At 51.2% G+C, this 20,667-nt stretch overlaps 1 protein-coding gene across 1 annotated transcript; it reads left to right on the top strand.

The window, feature by feature from the left end:
• The first annotated feature begins 865 nt into the window (after positions 1 to 865).
• Positions 866 to 17,328, top strand: LOC142037477 (uncharacterized). Its single transcript, XM_075041969.1, has 8 exons — positions 866 to 1,077; positions 10,678 to 10,858; positions 10,945 to 11,051; positions 12,353 to 12,455; positions 12,715 to 12,896; positions 13,743 to 13,876; positions 15,327 to 15,500; positions 16,933 to 17,328. The coding sequence occupies exons 1-6, from the start codon at positions 866 to 868 to the stop codon at positions 13,852 to 13,854; spliced, it is 897 nt and encodes a 298-aa protein (XP_074898070.1). The 3' UTR covers positions 13,855 to 13,876; positions 15,327 to 15,500; positions 16,933 to 17,328.
• The last annotated feature ends 3,339 nt before the right edge of the window (positions 17,329 to 20,667 follow it).

The following is a 20,667-nucleotide window of genomic DNA, read 5'->3' as shown; positions in this document are numbered from 1 at the left end:
AACGTTGCCTGCTGGGACCAGGACAGCAACCTCAACTGCAGAGAAGGTGAGCTGGGACTGGGGGTCAGTGCTCAGGGCTGATGGGGTCCCTGCAGCTGGGAACATCCTGGGTAGTGTGCAGAGGCCAGCATGCTGAGAGGGGGAGCTGTGCTGGGGCTGTGAGAGGTTGCTGGGGTGAGGGGTAGCCTGGAGCCATGAAAAGGGGGACATGGTGCACCATGGCTCACCTGCGACCGGCCCCCGTTCACTTCTTACTCTACCCCAGACACCCCTTCCCTGCAGCTCTTCAGCACCACCTGACACCTCCAGCATGGTCCTGAGCTGTCCCAGGCCCCCCACCCCACAACTCTCCCCTAGGACTACCATGACCTCCCCCTCGCACGGCTCCAACCTGACCCAGGTCCCTCCAAGCACCTCGGCTTGGGTGCCGGGGGGAAGAATCGGCCTATGGGAAACCAGCATCACCATCCTGTCCCGCAGCTCGCTGTGCTTGTTGCCCTCATCTCATCTACCCCCGTCCCGGCCCGTGCACTACGGCACAGCCCCGTACCCGGGACAGCCCGGCCTCGCGGCTCCCCGGGGATGCCCCTGCCCGCGGGTACCGTGAGTGCGCCTCCCGTGCAGGGCGGGAGAAAGGTTTGAGGGGGCGGGAAGGGAGGCGGCAGCGGGATGGGACCGTCGACGGGACTGTGGCAACCCCTGCTCCGGGGCTCTGCACTCGCACCCAGCTCTCCCCGGCTCGGGATAGGATGGGGCTGGACACAGCGAGGGAACCGCGGGACGGCTTCTCATGGCCGGGCGGGGAGCAGCACTCGGCCCCGCGGGGCTCCGTGAGGTAGAGTAGGGCCCGGCACTGAGCGGCAGAATGGGCACCAGCGGTAGCCCAGAGGAGCGGGATCGGCTCGGCTCGAGCTGGCGGGAGGTATCAGAGCGAAAGGGACGAGAACCGTCGCGGAGCCTCCTGCGGGAGGAAGGTCGACTCCGCGACCGGAGAGCCGTCGAGCACGCTGCCGCCGCGGCCCGGGCAGCGCTTACGCAGGCGCGGGGCCGGGGCGCCTGCGCCGGCCCAGAAGAGCGGTGGCGCTTGTCCCGCTCTGGGCCGTGCGGTAGCCGTGTCGGGGCAGGTGGTGGGGGGGCTACGGGCCCCGCTGGTCTTGGATTTGGGATCCCCCGGCCGGAGCCTCCGCGGGCGCGTCCAGGCTCTGCTCTCCTGGGGCCGGCGGGGGTGGAAGCTGCCCCGGGGTCGTTGAGGGGGGTGGTTCGGGGCCGAGCCCGTGTCCGGCCGGGGGGGAGCGGGGGCAGGGGCAGCCCCATCCCGTCCCCGGCTGCTCCTCGCTGGGGCCGGGCGGCCTCTGCCGCTCCCGGCGTGGGTCGGGCAGCGGCGGCCCGGGGGGGGCTCCTGCGGCGGCGGGCGGGTCGCGGTGCCCGCAGGGGCGGGGAAGGGCCCCGGCTGCTGCCGGCGGGGGGTCCTGGAGCGGGTGCGCGCTGGGGGTGGCTGGGCCCGGCTCCCCGCGGGGGCGCTTCGGCTGGGGCGTTTGGGGTGCGCGCCCGGCGCTGCCCGTGACGCTGGGGAAATAAAGCCTGAAACGGCAATCGTGAAGCGACGCCCTGCCTGTGCTGGGGCTGCCCCGCAGAGGCGTGGGGCCGGGCCCTCCGCAGGTCCCGAGCACTCCCCGAAACTACGTGTGGGGCCCCGGGGGTGCAGGGCTGTGGGGTGGCTACGCTCGGCGTCGCCCGTGGGCACTGCAGGGTCAGAAATGGAGAACAAGTTTTCCGTTCCTGGGGCTTGACAACAGGCTCGCGTGGCTGATTTGGGGGCTCGGAAACAGACCGAGCTGCGCAGCTTTGGGCCCAGAAACAGAGGTCCGGCCCTGCGTGTTTGGGCCTTGAGAACAGGCTCAGCGGCCGGGTTTTTTGGCTCCCAAATGGGCCCCGAGTCAGCTGGTGTGGGGGCCAAAAGCGGGAGCCGGCTTGGCTGGTTTTGCAGGCGGGTGGGAGGGTGTTGGGGGCTGCGGGGGGAAGCGGGGGGCAGGCAGGGTGCGTGGTCCCTCCCCGGAGATGGGGGTCTGGTTGTGTCGGACGCCGAAGTTCGGGAGGCCGGCACGCAGCAGGCCGAACTCAACATCTGTGATGGTCTGCGGGGGGGAAAGGTGCTTTTCAGACCCCACGTGCCCTCTTTGAGTCCAGCTCTTCTTTCTGCGCCGCTCAGAATAGTCGTCAAGTAATTAATCGCCCAAACTAACGGATATTTACTTGGCGTGTAACTCTGATGTTTAATCCTAACGCTCCAGTTTTGACAGCAGTTGATAGATAACCTTATGGAAAGCCCAGACCGTTGCACATAGCTGGAGCTTGTAAGGAGAAGCAGCTGAAATCAGCCGGAGCTTCAGTGCGGAGCTGGGGCTTCAAGGAGCCAGAACTGTAGCAAGCGGGAGCTGGAACGAGGCGGGGTGTCCGCTGTCTGGAGCGTGCATTAGCCAGAGGCAAAAGTACCTGCAGCTGTAACGAGCAGGAGGCGCGATTAGCTGGAGCGTCTTTTCGCTGGGGCGTCTGTCGGCCGGACCGCGCTCCCAGCACGGCCGAAGAGCGGCCGGGCGCAGGCAGGGCTGTCCGCAGCAAGCAGCTCCGAGCAGCAGGGAGGCGAGTTGTCCTTCTGCCAGCGGGGAGCCCGGCCTCTTCCCTCGGGCATGCAATCCACGCCACGCTCCTCTCTCTGCGTGGAGTGTCTCTCCCGGTCCGTTCCCGCGGGCAGAAGCGAGGTGGGGGTCCCCCGGCTCACCTGGGGCAGCCCCCCCCGCGAGGGGACGCGCGCGAGGTGTCGTCATCCCCTCGGTACCGGGCAAAGGGGAGAGAAACCGGCCGGCGGGAGCTCCTGGGGTGCAGAGCCCTTCCGGCAGAATCCTCCCCTGCCTTTTCACCGTTGGCTGGGTGTGACAAGCAGGTTCATTTCTTTGTCTCCTCTTCTCCCAGTGTCACCTTCCGCGTCGCACGAAGAAAATCCTGCGTGGTTAATTCCGCTTGCTGCTCAGGTAATCGCACGTATCGGGCTGGGGGGGCGGAGAGAAACACTTGCGAGTTCGAGGGCACTACAGGTGCTCCACGTTAAACCCACAGGGAAGGCAAATTTGCTGCTAGTGCAGAAAAGACGATGGAAAAATTGCTGTTAACAGATCGCGCCCTGTTCCTGAACTGGTCCCTTGATGTGTTTTTGTTTCAGGGGAAAGAATGAAATTTCCTGTCTGGTAAATTCAGAGCTGCCTGTTAGCTTCTTCAGGGTCGAGTGTTTCTCTTCTCTCTGTTCATACTGATTTTTATGGGCAAGTTGGAAATAGCCTTTTATTTTTTTATGTATAACTGAATTTTTAGGAATATGTGGTGTCCCTGTAGTTCATTTTTGAGCGCCTAGATGCCAGTAGAAATGTAATGAGTGAAACGTGATGGGAACTGGTACTTAAACTTGATTTTTATTTGGGTTTTTTTTTTTTTCCTTCCCCATTAAGAGTGTTGACGGCATGTTGTCCCGTGGGACAATCCCCATTCCGTTCAGCGGAGTCTCCAGTCTAGGACTTTTAAGTGAAAAAGTTTGTCCTTCCAAAAAGGGACTAGTCATTCCTAGGACCGAGGCATAGACTTGCAAGGAGAGTCGCTTAAGTACGTGATCGGAATGAAAGCCAACTTCCAGTTGATGTTGCTGCTGTTGGTCTTTGCTTTCATTGATTTCTCCACCGCTCCCTCATGGTTGGGAGCTCTGAATTGTAATGCTTTTCAGTCTCTAACACATTTCCACCCCCCACCCCCCCCCCCCAAAAAAAGGAGAGCCAGTGTCTAAGAGTTAATTAGTTTCCTCACAAATGCGTGAGTAAATAAAATGTTATGATGTTATGAGTTATGATGATTAAAACCATAGAAATGACACCAGTCTTGCAGATCTGGACTATTTCTGAACAGGTATTCATCACACGCAGAAGTCGTCAGGGTACGGATCACCTGCGCTTCGTGCTCTGACAAGACAAAATGCTGAGGCAGGGATGAGCTCTGAAAGAAGAAGGAAAAAAAAAAAAAAAGAAGGATACAGGGTCACGGTTTTGTTTTGTTGTTGTTTGGTTTTAGAGAGTGCAATATTGACTGGTGCCAGCCTGCAGAGCTCTTCTGCTGCCTGACCTCTCCTTCTCTTTCATGGCTGTAATTGTCATTTGGATAACTGTAGAAGAGCAATTAAGTTACTTGCCTCTGTGAATGTGCTGGTAATACCAGGAAGGCAAATGCTTGAACCAGCAGTGAGTAACTTGGTGACAAGTAGAAATTCTGAAGGAAGAACAGCAGCAGCAACAGGAAGCAAATAGCAAGTGACCAAAAACTTGCGTGTGTCAAACGCATCAAAGCTTTCTTGCCGAATGTTGTTTGGCAATATGTTCCAAATGGCTTTTTTTGGTAAATGTAAATTCTCAGGAAGTTCAGGGTTGTGTGTGGCAAACTGTTTCCCTCTGCGTACACCTCCTGCTACGTAAATAGCGTGGGTCAATGGCAAGTCCGGTGGCAGGGCTGCTGTTCCCTACTCTCAACGTTGCCGTAGTAGTGTTGTGGTATTTAGACCTTCACAGACGGGCTGAGGAACAGAAGGAGAATGCTCGTGTTCTGTAAGGGCTCAGAATGCCGACCCTTTTCTCTGCCTGCCGCTCCCCTGTGCGTGAGATGAAGCTGTTTTGTTTTTCTCCCTTGTTCCTGGTCTAAATATTTCTGGAGCTGTTGCTGCTGTGGGTTTGTAATTGGTGTTACTGCGTTTTTGTCGCATTCTGGCGATGGGTCGTTTCTACTGTGGCGAAGCGGCCAGATACGGTTTTCAGTTTAAAGCATCAGAAACTACGTTCACCGAAACCGGTAACTCGCGGCGGAGGGGAAACCGATCTGGCGCGTGCAGCTGTGCTCGCAGGGATGCTGGGTGGCTCCTCATCAAAACGGCAGGCTGTGTGCGTGGACATCCGTAGGGTTGCGCTCTGGGTCCGAGAGCGTTAGCATATTTTTGCTGTTGGAAGATGGAATGGAGCGTGTGCCTGTTAAATCTCAGGGCGGTCAAAAGCTAGGAGGGACCCTGAGCGGGTTTGGTGGCACAGCTGCGGTTTTAAAAGATCTTGCCCCTTTGGAGCAACGGCCTGGAAAAAGTGATTCCTTTTTTGCAACGAGGCAGTTCACAAGGACAGATGTGTTGCTGTGCTCTTTAGCAAAAATACTCAACTTGGGACGTATAGGGTGATGAAGCCTCGGCTATACTAAGGCTTGAGAAAATGTAGGTAGGTCTCTATGTCTGTCACCTGTGTGTATCTAGGAAAGTGAGTTCTAGTGAAAGTAAAGTTGCCGATGAGTCAAAAAAGAAAAGGGAAAAAAAAAAGGCACAGTTGTCTGAAAAATGCAAAAGCTCTAGTGGCCTGTGTCAACAACTGTACCGAAGATGACGCAAAAATACTTTTTCCTCCGCTCAGTCGTACTGTCTTCACAAACCTTCACAAAAAAAGAAGGGCAGCTTTGGGTTCCTACCCAGCTTTGTGCTAATGTTTTTTTTTTCTTCTCTCAGCTGGATGTCAGCTGGCACCGTTTTGCCGTGGTTGCCCTTTCTTCTGCCGTGACGGTACGAGACAGATGGAAAGATTCCGTAGTGGCCTGCAAGTACAAGGTACGCCTACGATGTGTGTCTGCATTTTTCCAAAGGTACTTGCGGTACGGACTTTAACGTTGAGAGTGTGCCAACTCTCCTTCTACTTTTTTTTACATGAAATATTTTAACAGAAATACTAAAAACAAGTTCTGTTCTGGAGCATGTTACACCTATACAAAGTTTACTTCCCTCAGTTTATTTTCTCTTCCTGAAAGCATAATCTTCTGTTTCTGTGTGCTTGCTAGTAAATGATACTGTGAAACTAATTTTGTCCTAAAAGAGGGAAGAAACTGTTCGTAAGAGTTCAGCTGTTCAGAAGAAACAGACTTTGTTTTCATGATAAAAGCTTTATGCTTTTACAGTCAATGATTTTTTTTTAAATATCTTCTAGTAGTACTCAAAAACGTTACGGAGGTAATTAGCATCTGTACTAAAAGCAATCAAGGTCAAAGAAGAGACGTGGACAGAACAGGACAAAATGGGCGTCGCATCTGTGTGTTTTCCAGGCTTTCCCAGGAAGCATTAGCAGCCTTGTAACTAGTGACAGTGAGTCCTGAGGTGTTTTTGATGAGTTACTGCTTCAATAATGTATTTTTTCCTTGAACCTACAGTGTGTAATTTTGACTTCAGTTGGAAAGAGATTTTCCAAAATGGAAGTCTTTCTCTCTCAAAGAAATTTTGTTTTAGGAACTTCCCATCAGAGTGGATCTTCAGAGGTGATCGACTTGACAGTAGAAGTCATCAGTAACGAGACTTTTCACTCTCTTTTAAAAAAAGAAAAAAAAAAAAAAAAGTCAGTTTCCTTTCAAAGACCCAAGCACAGCCCATCTTCCTAAAGTTGATGGCATCACTGGTCTTTGGTTTCTCAGTTGTAACAGTCGAGATAACATGAAAACGTGTTGCTCTGCATGCTTCAGTACTGCCAAAAGCATTAGGGAATCCGCCAGTCCTTTTTGGTAGTCTGAGGTATTGCAGCCCTGGGGATTTTACAAATTGACTTGCATTGTTTAAACTGCAACTGCCAAATAGCTGTAGTATATGATTTATTAGGTGTATGTAAGCAGTTTAGGTATTTTTCCAAACGTTTAAAAAGAGAGGCAACTGAATGTTATGGGTTTTTTTTCCTGATGTTTTGACGGAGTGCTCTGAAGTACTTTCTTTCTGTCTGGCTTTCAATGGTGCGTTTCCCTGGCAGTTCAGTAGCACCTCTCTTGGGCAGCTCAGCTGGCCAGGTGTCCCTCCGCGTTCTGTAACACGCACAAAAACCCCTAGTCCCATTATAACTGTGTACTTTGGAGAGAGATAATTTAATGGTATGAATTCAGAGCTGTGCAAGTTAAGGTAATGGAAAAGGAAAATCAAATACTTTTACAGTATAAGTATTTTTATTGGACGTATATAAGCATGGGCACGCCTTTTTAGTGTAAAGTGAATGATTGAGATTTATTCTTTATTTTTCCTTTTGCTCTTTGGAGTTTTCCACTTCACTTTCAGCTTTATTCACCAAACAAGCAAGATGCAAAGCAGCAGCAGCAGCGCAAGGGCTGTAGCTGTTGTGGCGGATCTGTAAGCGTAGATTGTGATTGCGTACGACCTCGTCCCGCAGCCTCCCAGGGTTATCTCCCTGCAGCGGTGCTGTAAGGAAGGGAGGAGACGTTTTCCAACACCGGCAAGAGTGTTTACCTGTATGCTAAGAAGGTGTTCAAAATGGTATCGATTAGCTTAAACGCTGATTTTAAGTGTTCAAATCGCTCTTAACTTTTAAAGGAGGTGGTGTATTTCGAGCTGACCTGTTTACCTGGAATCCTGCTTTAGCTCAGCGACTCTTCTTGTGCGCCCCCAGCCTCTGCTGGCAGGGCGGTATGAGGAGATGGAAGGTCCCTGACTTAGTATAAACACTGCTTAGCAACAACTACAGCATCGGGGTGTTGTCAACGTTATTCTCACCCTAAATCCAAAATGGCCCTGTACCAGCTACTCGGAAGAAAATGAACTTTATTCCAGCCGAAACCAGGACAACCCCAAACCCCCTGATTCTGGGTCTGCAACGGGAAAAACCAAACGACTTTGGGACTCCTGGGAAAGCCAAATCCGCCTGGATTGGTGCAGCTGCAAAGCAAAAAACCCACCCCATTTTCATGCACAAACCCACAACCGAAAGATCACCCCTTTTTATGTTGTGGAAAAGCACTGAAACACACCCCAAACGGAGTATTTTGAAAAAGCAAAAAACTCCCCAGTTTGGGGAAGATTGGGGGTGAAGCACAAGCAGTTTGAGGGGCGTTGCTGGGGGTCCTCCCAGTGTGGATGATCTGGTGTGGATGCTCTGTTGCAGGTTATCCCAGGTGAGTTACCTGCTGTGGATCATCCTGGGTGGACTCCCTGGGGTAGGTCGTCCCCCCCCGTGTCCCCCCATGCACCTCTGTACCCTCACCTACCCTCTCCCCGGCGTGTGTTTCTCCCCCATATATGCCCCCCACTGCTCCAGCCCGCCCCCTTCACCCATGCGAGTTTTTAACCCACGCGAGTTGTTTCCCCCCGCATCCCCTGCTCTTCTATCTCCTGTCCCGTCCCCCCCGTCCCCCCCCGCTTCCTTTCCCTCCTCCATATTCCACCCCCAGCTCCCCATCATCCGTCAGGCTCCAGACCCCTGGCATGCTGCCTGCACCCCATTCTCTGTCATTTTTTTGTCTTCTTTTCCTTACAAGTTGTTGTTGTTTCTTTTAAATTATTAGACTGTTTTCGTTTCAAGCCACGAGTTTTCTCACTTTCGCCCTTCCGATTGTCTCCCCGTCCCACTGGGGGCGGGGGAGCGAGCGAGCGGTCGCGTGGGGCTTTGTTGCTGGCTGGCGTTAAACCACGACACGAGGTGAGTTGCAAGCCCTGCCTGGCTAATGCTGGAGGCTCTCTATGTTCCTCCTGCCATCTTGACGGGCCGTCCTTGTTCTTCATTGCCGCTTTATAGCGAGCGCCTCTCGCTCTGTAAGCGGCAGTACTGGGGCCGTGCAGGTACTGCGCGTTGCAGGCAGCAAAGGGCAATTGTGTCGCTTGCCGGCGGGAGCGGCAAGGAGTGCGGAGCCACACTCCTGTAGGGAGCAAAGATGGAACCTGGAGGGCTCTACGGTCGTCTGCTGAGGACTACTAATATCCCGACAGGCCTCTTTGCTATCCCTGCTTCACGGCTGATTCCTTTGCACGCCGGAGGGCGGGGCGGTAAGGAACACCGTGCAGCGTCTCTTCGATAAGAGACGAGCCCCGCACAAGAAGCCTTGTGTGCGTGCAGGATTGGGAGAGCAGAGTTCTGACGGCACGGAGGTGAGGAAAGGTGCGCCCACCCCAACCGAGCCCCAGGGTCGCCAGGGTATCGCTGGCTTGCAGGTGGGCCGCTGGCATCTGGTGCGCTGGGACGCGGCGTTTCCTGCTGGACAGAGCTGCCCCTCTGGCACAGAGCAGCTTTGGGTCTCTTGTGGCCTGCCTTCAGGCTGTCACCGGAACCAGGCGTTATTTTTTTATTTTTTTTTTTTTAAATCTCTTGCCAGCATCTGTTGACTGGCTGCTGTCACTCCCGCAACCCTGATGCCACATTCAGAGGGGATGCAGCAGTCCCTGGGGCTTGCTCCAGGGGACACCCTTCCCCCCCCCCCATTTGCAGGTTCCCTGTGCTGCTTCTCCTCCCTAGATAATGGGGTGGGGAGGGCAGGGGCAGAAGCGACCACCCGAATGGTCTGTTCTTTGCACTTGACTGCTGTAAACGCTCCAGCCACTCGGGTGCTCTTTGGAACGGAGACGATGAAGATGACTGCCCGGGCTGCGAGTGGGGAAAGGGCAGGGCAACGTAATCCCTGTGCCCCCAGTAAGTAGTTGCCGCCTGTGTCTGGTCTCTACTGGTCTGAGCTGTCAGTCGTCCCTCGTGCAGCTGATGCTCCGAAGAGGATCGTTACGGGGATGCGGATGCTGCTGCCCGGTGACCGAAGGTGGGAAGTGGCGTTGGGGAGGGGCGCGTGCGCGGTGGCGTGCGTCGGGGGGGGGGGGGGGGGGGTCCAGCTGTTGCCGGGCACGGCCGAGGTGCTTTACGGCTCTCGGCAACCGCGCATGCGTGGTTCGGCTTTTACGGCGCTCGCCCCTGTTGCCTGGCAACCGAGGCGCGACAAGACGCCTCGGTAATCGCGCATGCGCAGCGCCGCGGTTTACGGCGCTCCTGCTGTTGCCTAGCAAGCGATGCGCTTTACGGCTGCTCGGCAACCGCGCATGCGTGGTTTGGCTTTTACGGTGCTGGCCCCGTTGCCTGGCAACCGAAGCACGACACGACGCCTCGGCTATCGCGCATGCGCGGCGGCGCGGTTTACGGCCTGCTCCTGTTGCCTAGCAACCGAAACGCGTTACGGCAGCTCGGCAAGGGCGCATGCGCGCTGCGGTTTTTACGGCGCTCGCCGCTGTTGCCTGGCAACCAAAACGCGACATGGCGCCTCGGCAACCGCGCATGCGCGGCGGCGCGGTTGACGGCGCTCCTGCTGTTGCCTGGCAACCAAAACGCGGCCCTGGCGGTCGGGAGCCGCGCATGCGCGGTGGCGCCTTTTGCCGCCCTCCTGCTGTTGCCTAGCAACCGAAACGCGGTACAGCAGCGCGGAGCCGCGCACGCGCGGTGGCGGCGCGTTTCGCCAGCGCTCTCTTCCGCCACCTGTTGAACAGACTTCGGTACTGCAGCTGGGGTGCCGCCCATGCGCGCTGGCGCGTTGTGCCAAGCGCTCGCCGCTGCCACCCCGCGACCAATGTTCGGTACTGCAGCTCGGAGGCTGCGAGTGCGCGGGGCTGCCGCGGTCCTGCACGTGCCGTCCGACGGTAACGGTAATGCGGCCCCGGCGGGAGGTGCCGCCGCGCTCGTTGCTTCCTCCCGGTAAGGAAACGCCGCCGGCAAGGAAAGCTCGCACGGGCTGTCTCTGCCCGGCCTCCCTCTCCTCGCGGCGCGGGAGCACAAAGGGACAGGCGGGGCGCTTACCGGCTGCGGGCAGGAGCTGCTGCGGCTGAAGCTGGAGAGGCCAGAGAAAGGTAGAGAAGAAGAAATGGAAGGCTGGCCGGCCGGCAGCTGCCTCCCGCTGCAGGCAAGAGAGAGCCTGCCTCTCCGCGTGTGGAAGGATCCCTCTTCGTAGTCCGCAGCAGGTCAGACCGCCGAGGTGCACCGCAGGGTCCGGATGCGGCACCGACGGTGCGGTACGGCCACGTAGTGTGCGAGCGAGCGAGGCTCCGTGCCTAGGAGGCCTCGTCTCGCAAGACCTATGAGACGCGTGTTCTCCTAGGGGGAGGACGGCCGCGCCGCCGGAGTTACAGAAGAGGAGGGGAGCGGGAGAGGAGCAGAAAGAAGCGTCTCAACTGGCAAATTCTCCTGGCAGTGCCAAGAGCTGTGGTGAGCCCCGGGCCCTCGGGGCCCTGTCTCCCCTCTTCCGCGTTCTGGTCCCTCCCTGCCCCTTCCCCTGGTCCCCTCTCTTTCCCACACCGCTGCCTTTTTTTTTTTTTTTTTTTTCCTTTCCTCCCTTGTACCCCTGATACTGAAAAGCCAGTCGAAGAAACTCCCCAAGACTCGTTTTGGAGTTTTAGAAAGCAGGCATTCTTCATTGCAGCGCTGGATGCACGGGGGATAGTTCCACCTAGCGTGCATGCCACAGCTTTAGCACAAACGGGTTATACAGAATAACTAATTGCATGTTAATCAGATTAGTATACATATACATAAAAACGACGGCAACCGATTATCATAGTACTGCCTACATCCGATCACGTGCAATGAAGGATCCCTTTGAGGCAAAGGGCTGCTTTTGCAACCACAGACCCATTTGAAGTTCTTGCTGGCTGTCCTCGAAGTCTTTATTCTTGTCCTTGTTCTTTGATCTTGAAGCTTAACGCAGGTTCAATCACACGTGGTCAGTTTCAGCATTGTTCTCATCCAGCGTACAGGAACATCTAGTCATAAGAGCAAAGAACTGCAAAACTTAGGAGTACCTACCTCTGCTAGTTAATTGCTTGGCTATACTTTTGTCTATTGTTTCAATCGTAGTGTTAGTATAAGATTTCTCATAATTATTTACCAAATCTCACTTTTGCAGTCACCTAGCAGCAAACCAGTTTCCACAGCTGGTACAAAATATTAAAACCATCCCAATATTTAGATGTGCCATACAGAATGTATGGAAATAGGCTATCAATCAGAGGTGTCCGAGGGGCAGAGGGAGCGCCGGGGGGCGCCCCGAGCCCCGGAGCAGACTCGCTGGCGGGACTCGATAGGCACGCGACTGACTGAATAAACGCTGGCCGCCCGTCCCCTTTGCCCTCCGGGCTGCGTTTGCGCTCCCTTTGCACGAGTGGAGGGGCCGTGAGGGAGCCCAGGGGAGGAGGAGGTGAGGCGCTGAGGGGGGGGTTGGGACGTGACACCCCCCCCCGCCCCCCCCCCCCCCGTTCCTGCTGGGCTCCAGCTGTTGCAAATATTCCGGTAAAGAAATCAAAATTTAATCACATAGAAGAGTTAGGTTTGATTAAGAAGTAAAATTGTGAAGCATAACGTATAGGATCGTTAAGTTTGAAACGTAGCCATAGAAACTTTAGGAGCTGTGTTACGCGTGACTCTAGGAACCTTAATATTGTTAAAGTTAGAAAGAGCTAACCCTAGAAACCTCACCAGGAAGTTACTGGTTCTTCTACCTTCTGTTTCAGGAAACTAAGGAAACCGTCGTGGACGCCAGTTTGCTGCTTGGAAACCCCCTTACCCTTCCCATCTCGATTTGAGGATCGAAGATGCCAGTCAGCAGAGCTAAGTGTAACTGACCAATGCTTGTTTGTTTTTAAATAAGAATATTGATAAGGTTATATAATCAAAGGACCGATCGTTATAAAGGTTAAATTTAAGAACGAGCATAGTAGGCATTTCTACGGAAGGAGCTTAGGTAACAATGACCTGACAGGAAAAGTCTGTGAAAACTGATGGATTTTGATACTAAGCGGGACACGCCTTTGGAGGAGCGATCCCCCGTGTCCCCAGCGCTGCGATAAACAAAGTGCCCGCTTCTTAACTTCAGGTTGGCGTTAAGGAGTTTTATTCCGGATTTCGGGAACGGTTTTGGCGACCCAGATGGGACCTTGCAAGTGAGACTGGACGAGATCGAGTGTCGATCGAACTCCGGCCGGCACCGAGGTATTCTTGGGGAGAACCGTCACCCTCGACTCGCAAAGCTCCTCGCAGCGTTCCCTGGAAAAAAAGGTAAGGCGCCGCTTCTTTGGAATTTGTTTGGAAAGCCTGCCCGTGAGGCGCGGCGAAAGCTTCGCAGGGTTGGGGCTTGGAGGGTACCCGTCTGCAGTGGAAGCCTAGGCGTCTGCCCGTAAGTCATAAGCGAAAGCTATTGCTGGGTTGGACTTTGTGTATTATTTGGGACAACTGTCATTTGCATTTGTTTGGTATTTGGTATTTGAATGTATATAAGTATAAAGGCATTAGCAAAATTGTTTAAGAATAAGAGTGCAGGAAATAGAACTGCTGATGAAAAGTTACCAAAACCATCACCGTTGGGACATTTATTGGCACATTGGGGTGAACTGCAGGAAAAATGGTAAACGAACAGAACTTTTGAGTTACAATACTATATTGCAATTGCTGTTGTTTTGTAGGAGAGAGAGTAAATGGAATAAAGTGCCATAGGTAGATTTGTTCTTTTTAAGTGAACGTATCTGACGGGGACCGGAGGGGAGTCTCCCAGCAGAACCTCTGGTTACAGCTAAACCGGGAGAACAGAACGCTGAATTTGCATTGACACTAGAGTCACCTTTTCAGTTTTAAATACCTTAGAGGGAGAGTTAAGTTTTGAAGAAATTGGTGGTGTCGGTGCAACAAGTGAACGAGAAACTAGACCCTTCTTTAAATCTTTAACAATGAAATTAGGAAAGCAATGGGTCACTCAGCAGTTTTTGTATGTGCCAGATTCTCCTAAAATCCTGTTAAGGAGAGATCTATTTGAGAACTTAGAGGCAGAAGTTAAATTAAAAAATGGAGAGATTAAAACTTCAATTCCAGAAACTAAACGTATTGAAGCAGTGGCTTTGTTGTTAACAGGATGGTTACCGACAGCAGAAGATTATACCAGTCAAAGTCTAATGCTGTAATTCCAATTGTCTGGACTGGGAAGTTCCCGGTAAATCCAAAAAGCAGAACCTGTGAGAGTTGATTTAAAGCCAGGATCGAATCCGGTAAGAATTAAACAATACCCCCTAAGACCGGAAAGTCGGAAAGGGTTAGTAATGGTAATACAAACGTTTTTAAGATACAAATTGTTAATAGAATGTGAATCCAGATATAACACCCCGATCTCGCCTGTTAAAAGGCTAATGAAAAAGATGGTAGATTAGTTCAAGACCTCCTCAGAGCAATAAATCAAATAGTACAAGATATTCATCCGGTAGTAGCAAATCCTTATACTTTGTTAGCAACCCTAACGGAGAAACAAGAATGGTTCACAGTGTTAGACCGAAAAGATGCTTTTTTCCGTATTCCCTTGGATCCCGGTAGTCAAGAGGTTTTTGCTTTGGAATGGGAAAATCCTGAGACTGGGAGAAAAACACAATATACGCGGACAGTCTTGCCTCAAGGCTTTAAGAATAGTCTTACCATTTTTGGAAATCAATTGGCACGAGAATTAGAGATTTGGAAGAAAGAAAATAATCAAGAAATCTTGCTGAAATATATGGATGATCTGTTAATTGTAGCTGAGACGGAAGAACAATGCACAAAGTTAACTATTAACTTTTTGAACTTTTGGGGAATCGGTGGATGAGTGTCAAAAGAAAAAAACCCCAAATAACCCAGAAAGAAGAAACTTATGTAAATGAGTTTTAAAATCCTAAAAGGACAGAGACAATTGGGAACTGAGAGAAAAGAGGCAATTTGTCGTCTCCCCGAACCTAAGACGAAAAAAATTAATGACGAGCGTTTCCGGGAATGGTTGAGTGGTGTCACCTGTAGATTATAAATTGTGGCTTGCTGGCCCGACCTTTATAGGAGCAGCTCAAAACCTCAAACGATGGATTGGACCGATGCCGAGAAAGCTACTTTCCAAGAACTGAAACAGGCTGTAAGAGGGGTGCCAGCCCTAGGCCTGCCAGATCTCACAAAGACGCTTGAACTTTTTGCTCGTGAAAGAAGAGGTATAGCTCTGGGTATCCTGGCCCAATATGTAGGGCCAAGTGGGCGAGCCGTGGCCTACTTCTCGAAGCGATTAGGTAATGCGAGACTGGGATGCTCTGGTCGTCCGAGAGCCGTCGCTGCAACTGTGCTACTGATCCAGGAAGCTCGTAAGTTCACCTGAGGACAAAGTATTAGAGGACAAAGGATTACTGTACGTTTCCCATATGATAACTGTTGTGCTAAAACAGAAAGGGGGGCATTGGGTATCTAGGAAAGTGAGTTCTAGTGAAAGTAAAGTTGCTGATGAGTCAAAAAAGAAAAGGGGAAAAAAAAAGGCACGGTTGTCTGAAAAATGCAAAAGCTCTAGTGGCCTGTGTCAACAACTGTACCGAAGATGACGCAAAAATACTTTTTCCTCTGCTCAGTCGTACTGTCTTCACAAACCTTCACAAAAAAAAAAGGGCAGCTTTGGATTCCTACCCAGCTTTGTGCTAATGTTTTTTTTTCTTCTCTCAGCTGGATGTCAGCTGGCACCGTTTTGCCGTGGTTGCCCTTTCTTCTGCCGTGACGGTACGAGACAGATGGAAAGATTCTGTAGTGGTCTGCATTTGAAGAATATTTTTTATTTGAAGAGCAAAATAAAGAGGATCCAGCCAGCAGCTGCAGACAGGAGATAGCCTGCCTCTCCAGGTGAGGATGGATCCTTCTTAGTGTAGTCCTCAGCAGATCTGATCACCAGTGTGCACGGCAGGGTCTGTATGTGTAACCAAAACCACAGTACAGTCATGTAGTGTGTGTGTGTGTGCATGTGAGGCTGTGTTTCTAGGAAGCCTCATATTGTAAGAGCTGTAAGGCACCAATCTATTCTCTTGGGTGGATGACAGTCAAGTGACTGCAGCTACAGAGGAGGAAGGGAGAGGGAGAGAGAGACAGACATATGTGAACTGTCAGATTCTCTCAGCAGCTCCAAGAGCGGGAGGTACAGTGAGTCCTGGACCCCTGGGGCTGTGTTACCCCTCTTCTGCATCCCAGTCCCTCCCTGCCCTCACCTCTTTCTCTCACTGCTTTAATTTTTTTGTTTTTTCTTCCTGTACCTCTCCCTCTCTTGTTTTCTAAGTCCCTCTCTTTCTCTGTTGTTCTGCCTTTCTGTTTTCTTTTTCTCTCTGCACTTCTGACCTGTCCCATCCCTCTTTTTTTATCCTCTGTTTCTGCCCTGCAGCCCATCACTACTTTGTCTTTCTCCATTTATCCGTCTGTCTTCTTATGCCAATCTTGTTAATTCCTCCCTGTCTGCCCTTTAGCCCTTCACAATCCCTGCCGCTCTCACCTGTCTGATGCTGTGTCTCTATTTTTAAATTCCTTTCTCTGCCCTGTATTCTGGATACACTTTTACTTTCTTAGATTCTCTTGTTCCAGGTCCCTGTCCCTATGTTTTAACTTCTTCCCTCACTGTCCCATAGCCCACTTTTGTCTTTATTTTTCTCTCTCTGTCTGGTTCCCTGTCCCTATTCTTTATTTCCCCTCTCTCTCCCCTTTAGATCATCAGTGGTTTTGATACTTCTCAGTCTCTCTCATCTACCTCACTGTCCCCCTTTTTAATTCTTTCTTCTGCCCTATGGCTCATCACTAATATTTGTTTTTCTCCATCTCTCTGTCTGGTACCCTCTCCCTTTTTATTAGTTCCTCCTCTCTGTCCTGTAGCCCATTGCTATCCCCCCCGCCGTCTCTCTCTGTCTCCCTTTCCCTACTTTTCAATCCCCCCTCTTTGCCCTGTAGCCGATCACTGCTGTAGTGAGTTTGTGTGGCAAGCTGGGGCAGGGGAGTGGGCAAGGGCTGCAGGGGTGGGTTCTGTGAGAAGACACCAGGACTTGCCCCCATGTTGGGCACAGCCAGTTCCAGCTTCAAGATGGAGCTGCTACTGGTCAAAGCTGAGCCAACCAGCAACGCTGGTAGCACCTCTGTGATATTTAAAAAGGGCTAAAAAAATGCTGTGCAGAAGCTGTCAATCCTGCAGACACCACAGTCGGTGAAGAAGGAAAAGGAGGAGGTGATCCAGGTCCTAAAGCAGATTCCCCTGCAGCCTGCAGTGAAGACCATGGTGACACAGGCTGTCCCCCTGCAGCCCACGGAGGTCCATGGCAGAGCAGATATCCACCTGCAGCTGATGGGGGACCCCTCTCCAGAGCAGGCGAATGCACCCGAAGGAGGCTGTGACGCTGTGGAGAGGAGCCCACACTGAAGCAGGTTTTCAGGCAGGACCTGTGGCCCCATGGGAGTGACACCACACTGGAACAGAAGAAGAACACGAAGAAGGAAGGAGCAGCAGAGACAGCTTGTGATGAACTGACTGCAACCTCCCGCTCCCTCTCCCCCTGTGCTGCTCGGTAGGAGGAGGTAGAGAAGTCAGGAGTGAAGATGAGCCCAGAAAAAAAAGAGAGGGGTGGGGGGAAGGTGTTTTTCAGGTTTGTTCATATTTCTCATTATTTTACTTTGATTTTGATTGACAGTAAATTCATTTCCCCAAGTTGAGTCTGTTTTGCCTGTGACAGTAATTGGTGAGTGATCTCTTTGTCCTTATCTTGACCCACAAGCTTTTCTTTTGTATTTTCTACCCTCCTGTCTTGTTGAGGAGGAGTGGCTATCATTATAGAGTGGCTTGGTGAACACTCATCAGCCAGGCAAGGTCAACCCACCACAGTTTCCTTCTATCAGGCTCCCTGTCCCTATTTTTAAAATCTTGCCTATGTTTCTTGTATGTCATCACTTTTGAAACTTCCTGCCTCTCCATCCCTATTTAAATTCTTGCATGTTTCTTAAACCCAGTTGCTTTTTAAATTTTCTTGGTACTTTTCCCTCTCTTTGTCTTCCTGACCTTATTTTAATTTCTCGCCTGTGTTTCTTGTACCCTGTTGCTTTCAAAATTTTCTTTCTATGTTTCCTTCTATCCATCTCCCTGTCTCTAGTTCTTAACTCTTCCATTTCTGTCCTGTACCCTGTCACTTCTTACATTTTCTTTCTACATCTCCCCCTTTCTATCTCCCTGTGACTATTTGTTAGTTCTTGCCTATGTTTCTTGTATGCTGTTGCTTTTAAAAATTTTCTCTCTACCTGGCTCCCTGTTTCTGTTTTCTAGTTCTTGCTGTTTCTTCTCCTGTATCACTTGAGAATGTTTCCCTGTCCCTTGTCCTGTCTTTATCTTCTTGTCCTGCCAATCCCTTCCCCTTCTCTCCCCTGCTTCCTATTATTTATTCCTCCATCTCCACCGCTGCTGTTCTGCTCAGTCTCTCTGCTCTTCTCTCTCTACACTGTTTTCCTGCTTCTTGTCCCTCTCTTGTTCCCAGCATCCAATTTCCTGGCTCCCTGTCTTGCACATCTGTGTCCCTCTGTCCTTCCTCCTGCTTTTCGCTTCCCTTTTATCCCCCCATCCTGCTGCCTTTGGGCACTGAGCCTTGTAGCCAACTCACTGCCAGGATTTCTTATATGCATTAATGAATAAATTTTTCCTGTCTCCCTGGATGTGGGTAGGTGCAGGGGCAGGGATGATGTGCTGTGGGGCTTTGGCAATGGCCCCTATTCCTGATGGGCTCCAGCTGGGTCTGGGATGGCCCCAGGTGTGGCCAGTGAGGCTGAGGATGGGGCTGGCCCTGCTGTGTGAAGGGGCTCCAGCTGTAAAGGGGGCTGCCTGGGCAGGGGAACTGGCTGAGGAGGGAGTGCAGGGGGGTCTGGCTGGTAGGTGCCTGCAGCAAGGAATGGCCAGTCCCTGTGGCAAGGAAGGATCCCTCTGAGCTGTCCCTGGCCTTTGTTGGCTACATGCGTGAGCCACCATGTATCAAAGCAAGCCTTGTGGATGAGGAGCATCGAGGCATCCGCTGCGTGCTGCCGAGCAGGTGAGGGTCAGGCAGCCGGCACTGGGGAGGAGGAAGGGGCAGAGAGAGAAGCATCGGGGCGGTGAAGGTCTCCTGCTGGCACCAGGAGCTGTGGTGAGTCGCAAGTCCTCTCCTCTACATCCTGGCCCACCTCTGCCTCCCTTCTTTAGACATCTGCTTGCCTCCCTTCCTCTGTCTCCCTCTCTGCCTGCCCACCTATGTGTATGGCTCCTCAAAACTTGTTATTCTTCTGTCAACTCTGCCCAGTACCCTGTTGCCTTTTAAATTTTTAATATGCCCCTCTCTAACCAGCTGCTTCTCCCTGTTTTTTATTTTTTTTCTGCACTGCCTTGTACCCCATTACTTTGAAAATTTAATTTCTATGTCTTCCCCTCTCTGTCTCCCTGACCCTATATTTTAATTCCTCCCTCTCTGTCCTGTACCCAGTTGCTTGAGACTGGCTGGGCATCGGTCAGTTGGTGGTAAGCAATTGTTTTCATTTGCTGTTTGTTTTTTTTTTTTCCTCTTACAACTTTTTTTAAAAAAATCTTTTTAATTATTAAACTTTTTATATCAACCCATGAGTTTCTCGCATTTACCCTCCCAATTCTCCCCCTATCCCACTGTGGGGGAGTAAGCGAGCAGCTGTATGGTACTTAGTTGCCAGCCAGGGTTAAACCACGATGCTACATCTACTTTTATGAAGCTGCCTATTGCTATTTTTTAATTATTTCCTGTCTGTTGTGTACCGTGTTGCTTTGAAAATTTGCTTTCTAGGTCTGCTTTTATCCAGTTCACTGTCTTTATTTTTTATTTTTTTCCTCTCTGTCCTGTGCCCCTGTGTCACTTTTAAATTTCCTTCATATTTCTCAGTTTTAGTTCACTGTGGCTATTTTAATTTTATTTTTTTTGTCTTGTACCCAATCACTTCTTAAATTTTCCTTCTATGTCTACTAGTATCAAGCTGTGTATCACTGTTTTTTAATTCTTTCCTCACTATTGTGTACCCCGTTGCTTTTTACTTTTTTCTTTCTATGTCTACTTTAACCTATTCACTGTCTTTAAGTTATTCCTGTCTGTCATGTAGCCCATCACCTTTTAAATTTTCTTCCTATATCTGTTTGTTTAGTTAGCTGTCCCCATGTTTTAATTCTTTTGTCTCTGTCACATACCCTGTTGTGCTGGTTTTGGGTGGGATTGAGTTAATTTTCTTCCCAGTAGCTAGTATGGGGCTACATTTTGGTTTTGTGCTGAAAACAGTGTTGATAACACAGGGAAGTTTTTGTTATTGCTGAGCAGTGCTTGCACAGAGTCAAGGGCTGTTCTGCTTCTCACCCTGCCCCACCAGTGAGCAGGCTGGGGCTGAACAAGGAGCTGGGAAGGGAGACAGCTGGGACAGCTGACCCCAACTGACCGAAGGGCTGTTCCAGACCATATGATGTCATGCTCAGCATATCAAGCTGGGGGAAGGAGAAGGAAGGGGGACATTCAGAGTGATGGCATTTGTCTTCCCACATAACCGTTACACAGGATGGAGCCCTCCTTTCCTGGAGATGGCTGAACACCCGCCTGCTGATGGGAAGCAGGGAATGAATTCCTTGTCTTGCTTTGTTTGTGTGCATGGCTTCTGCTTTACCTATTAAACTGTGTTTATCTCAACCTGTGAGTTTTACTTTTTTTTCTGATTTTTCTCCCCCATCCTGCTGCAGGGGGGCAGCGAGCAAGCAGCTGGGTGGTGCTTAGTTGCCAGCTGGGGTTAAACCATGACACCTGTCACTTTTTTCAAATTTGCTTTCTATGCCTACTTTAACCTATTCACTGTCTTTGTTTTTTTACTTTTATCCTCTGTCCTGTACCATCTCACTTTTTCCTGTCTTGCACTCCATCACTTTTAAATTTCCTTTCTATTTCTTGATGTAGTTTGTTGTCACTATTGTTTAATACTTTCTTGTCTGTCCTGTAGCCTGTTGCTTTTTAGATTTTGTTTCTAC

This window comes from Buteo buteo, chromosome 11 (genome assembly GCF_964188355.1).
Source record: "Buteo buteo chromosome 11, bButBut1.hap1.1, whole genome shotgun sequence".
NCBI lineage: Eukaryota > Metazoa > Chordata > Aves > Accipitriformes > Accipitridae > Buteo > Buteo buteo.
Note: the sequence above shows the minus strand (reverse complement) of the source record. Positions and strands in the feature narration are given on the sequence as shown.

Bases quoted from the DNA above. Each gene is read 5' to 3' on its own strand.
- LOC142037477 (XM_075041969.1), top strand. From the start codon at position 866: ATGGGCACCAGCGGTAGCCCAGAGGAGCGGGATCGGCTCGGCTCGAGC. The intron at 10,859-10,944 runs GTACGGCCACGT...GTGTTCTCCTAG, and splicing joins GATGCGGCACCGACGGTGCG to GGGGAGGACGGCCGCGCCGC. The intron at 11,052-12,352 runs GTGAGCCCCGGG...CTTCTGTTTCAG, and splicing joins TGGCAGTGCCAAGAGCTGTG to GAAACTAAGGAAACCGTCGT.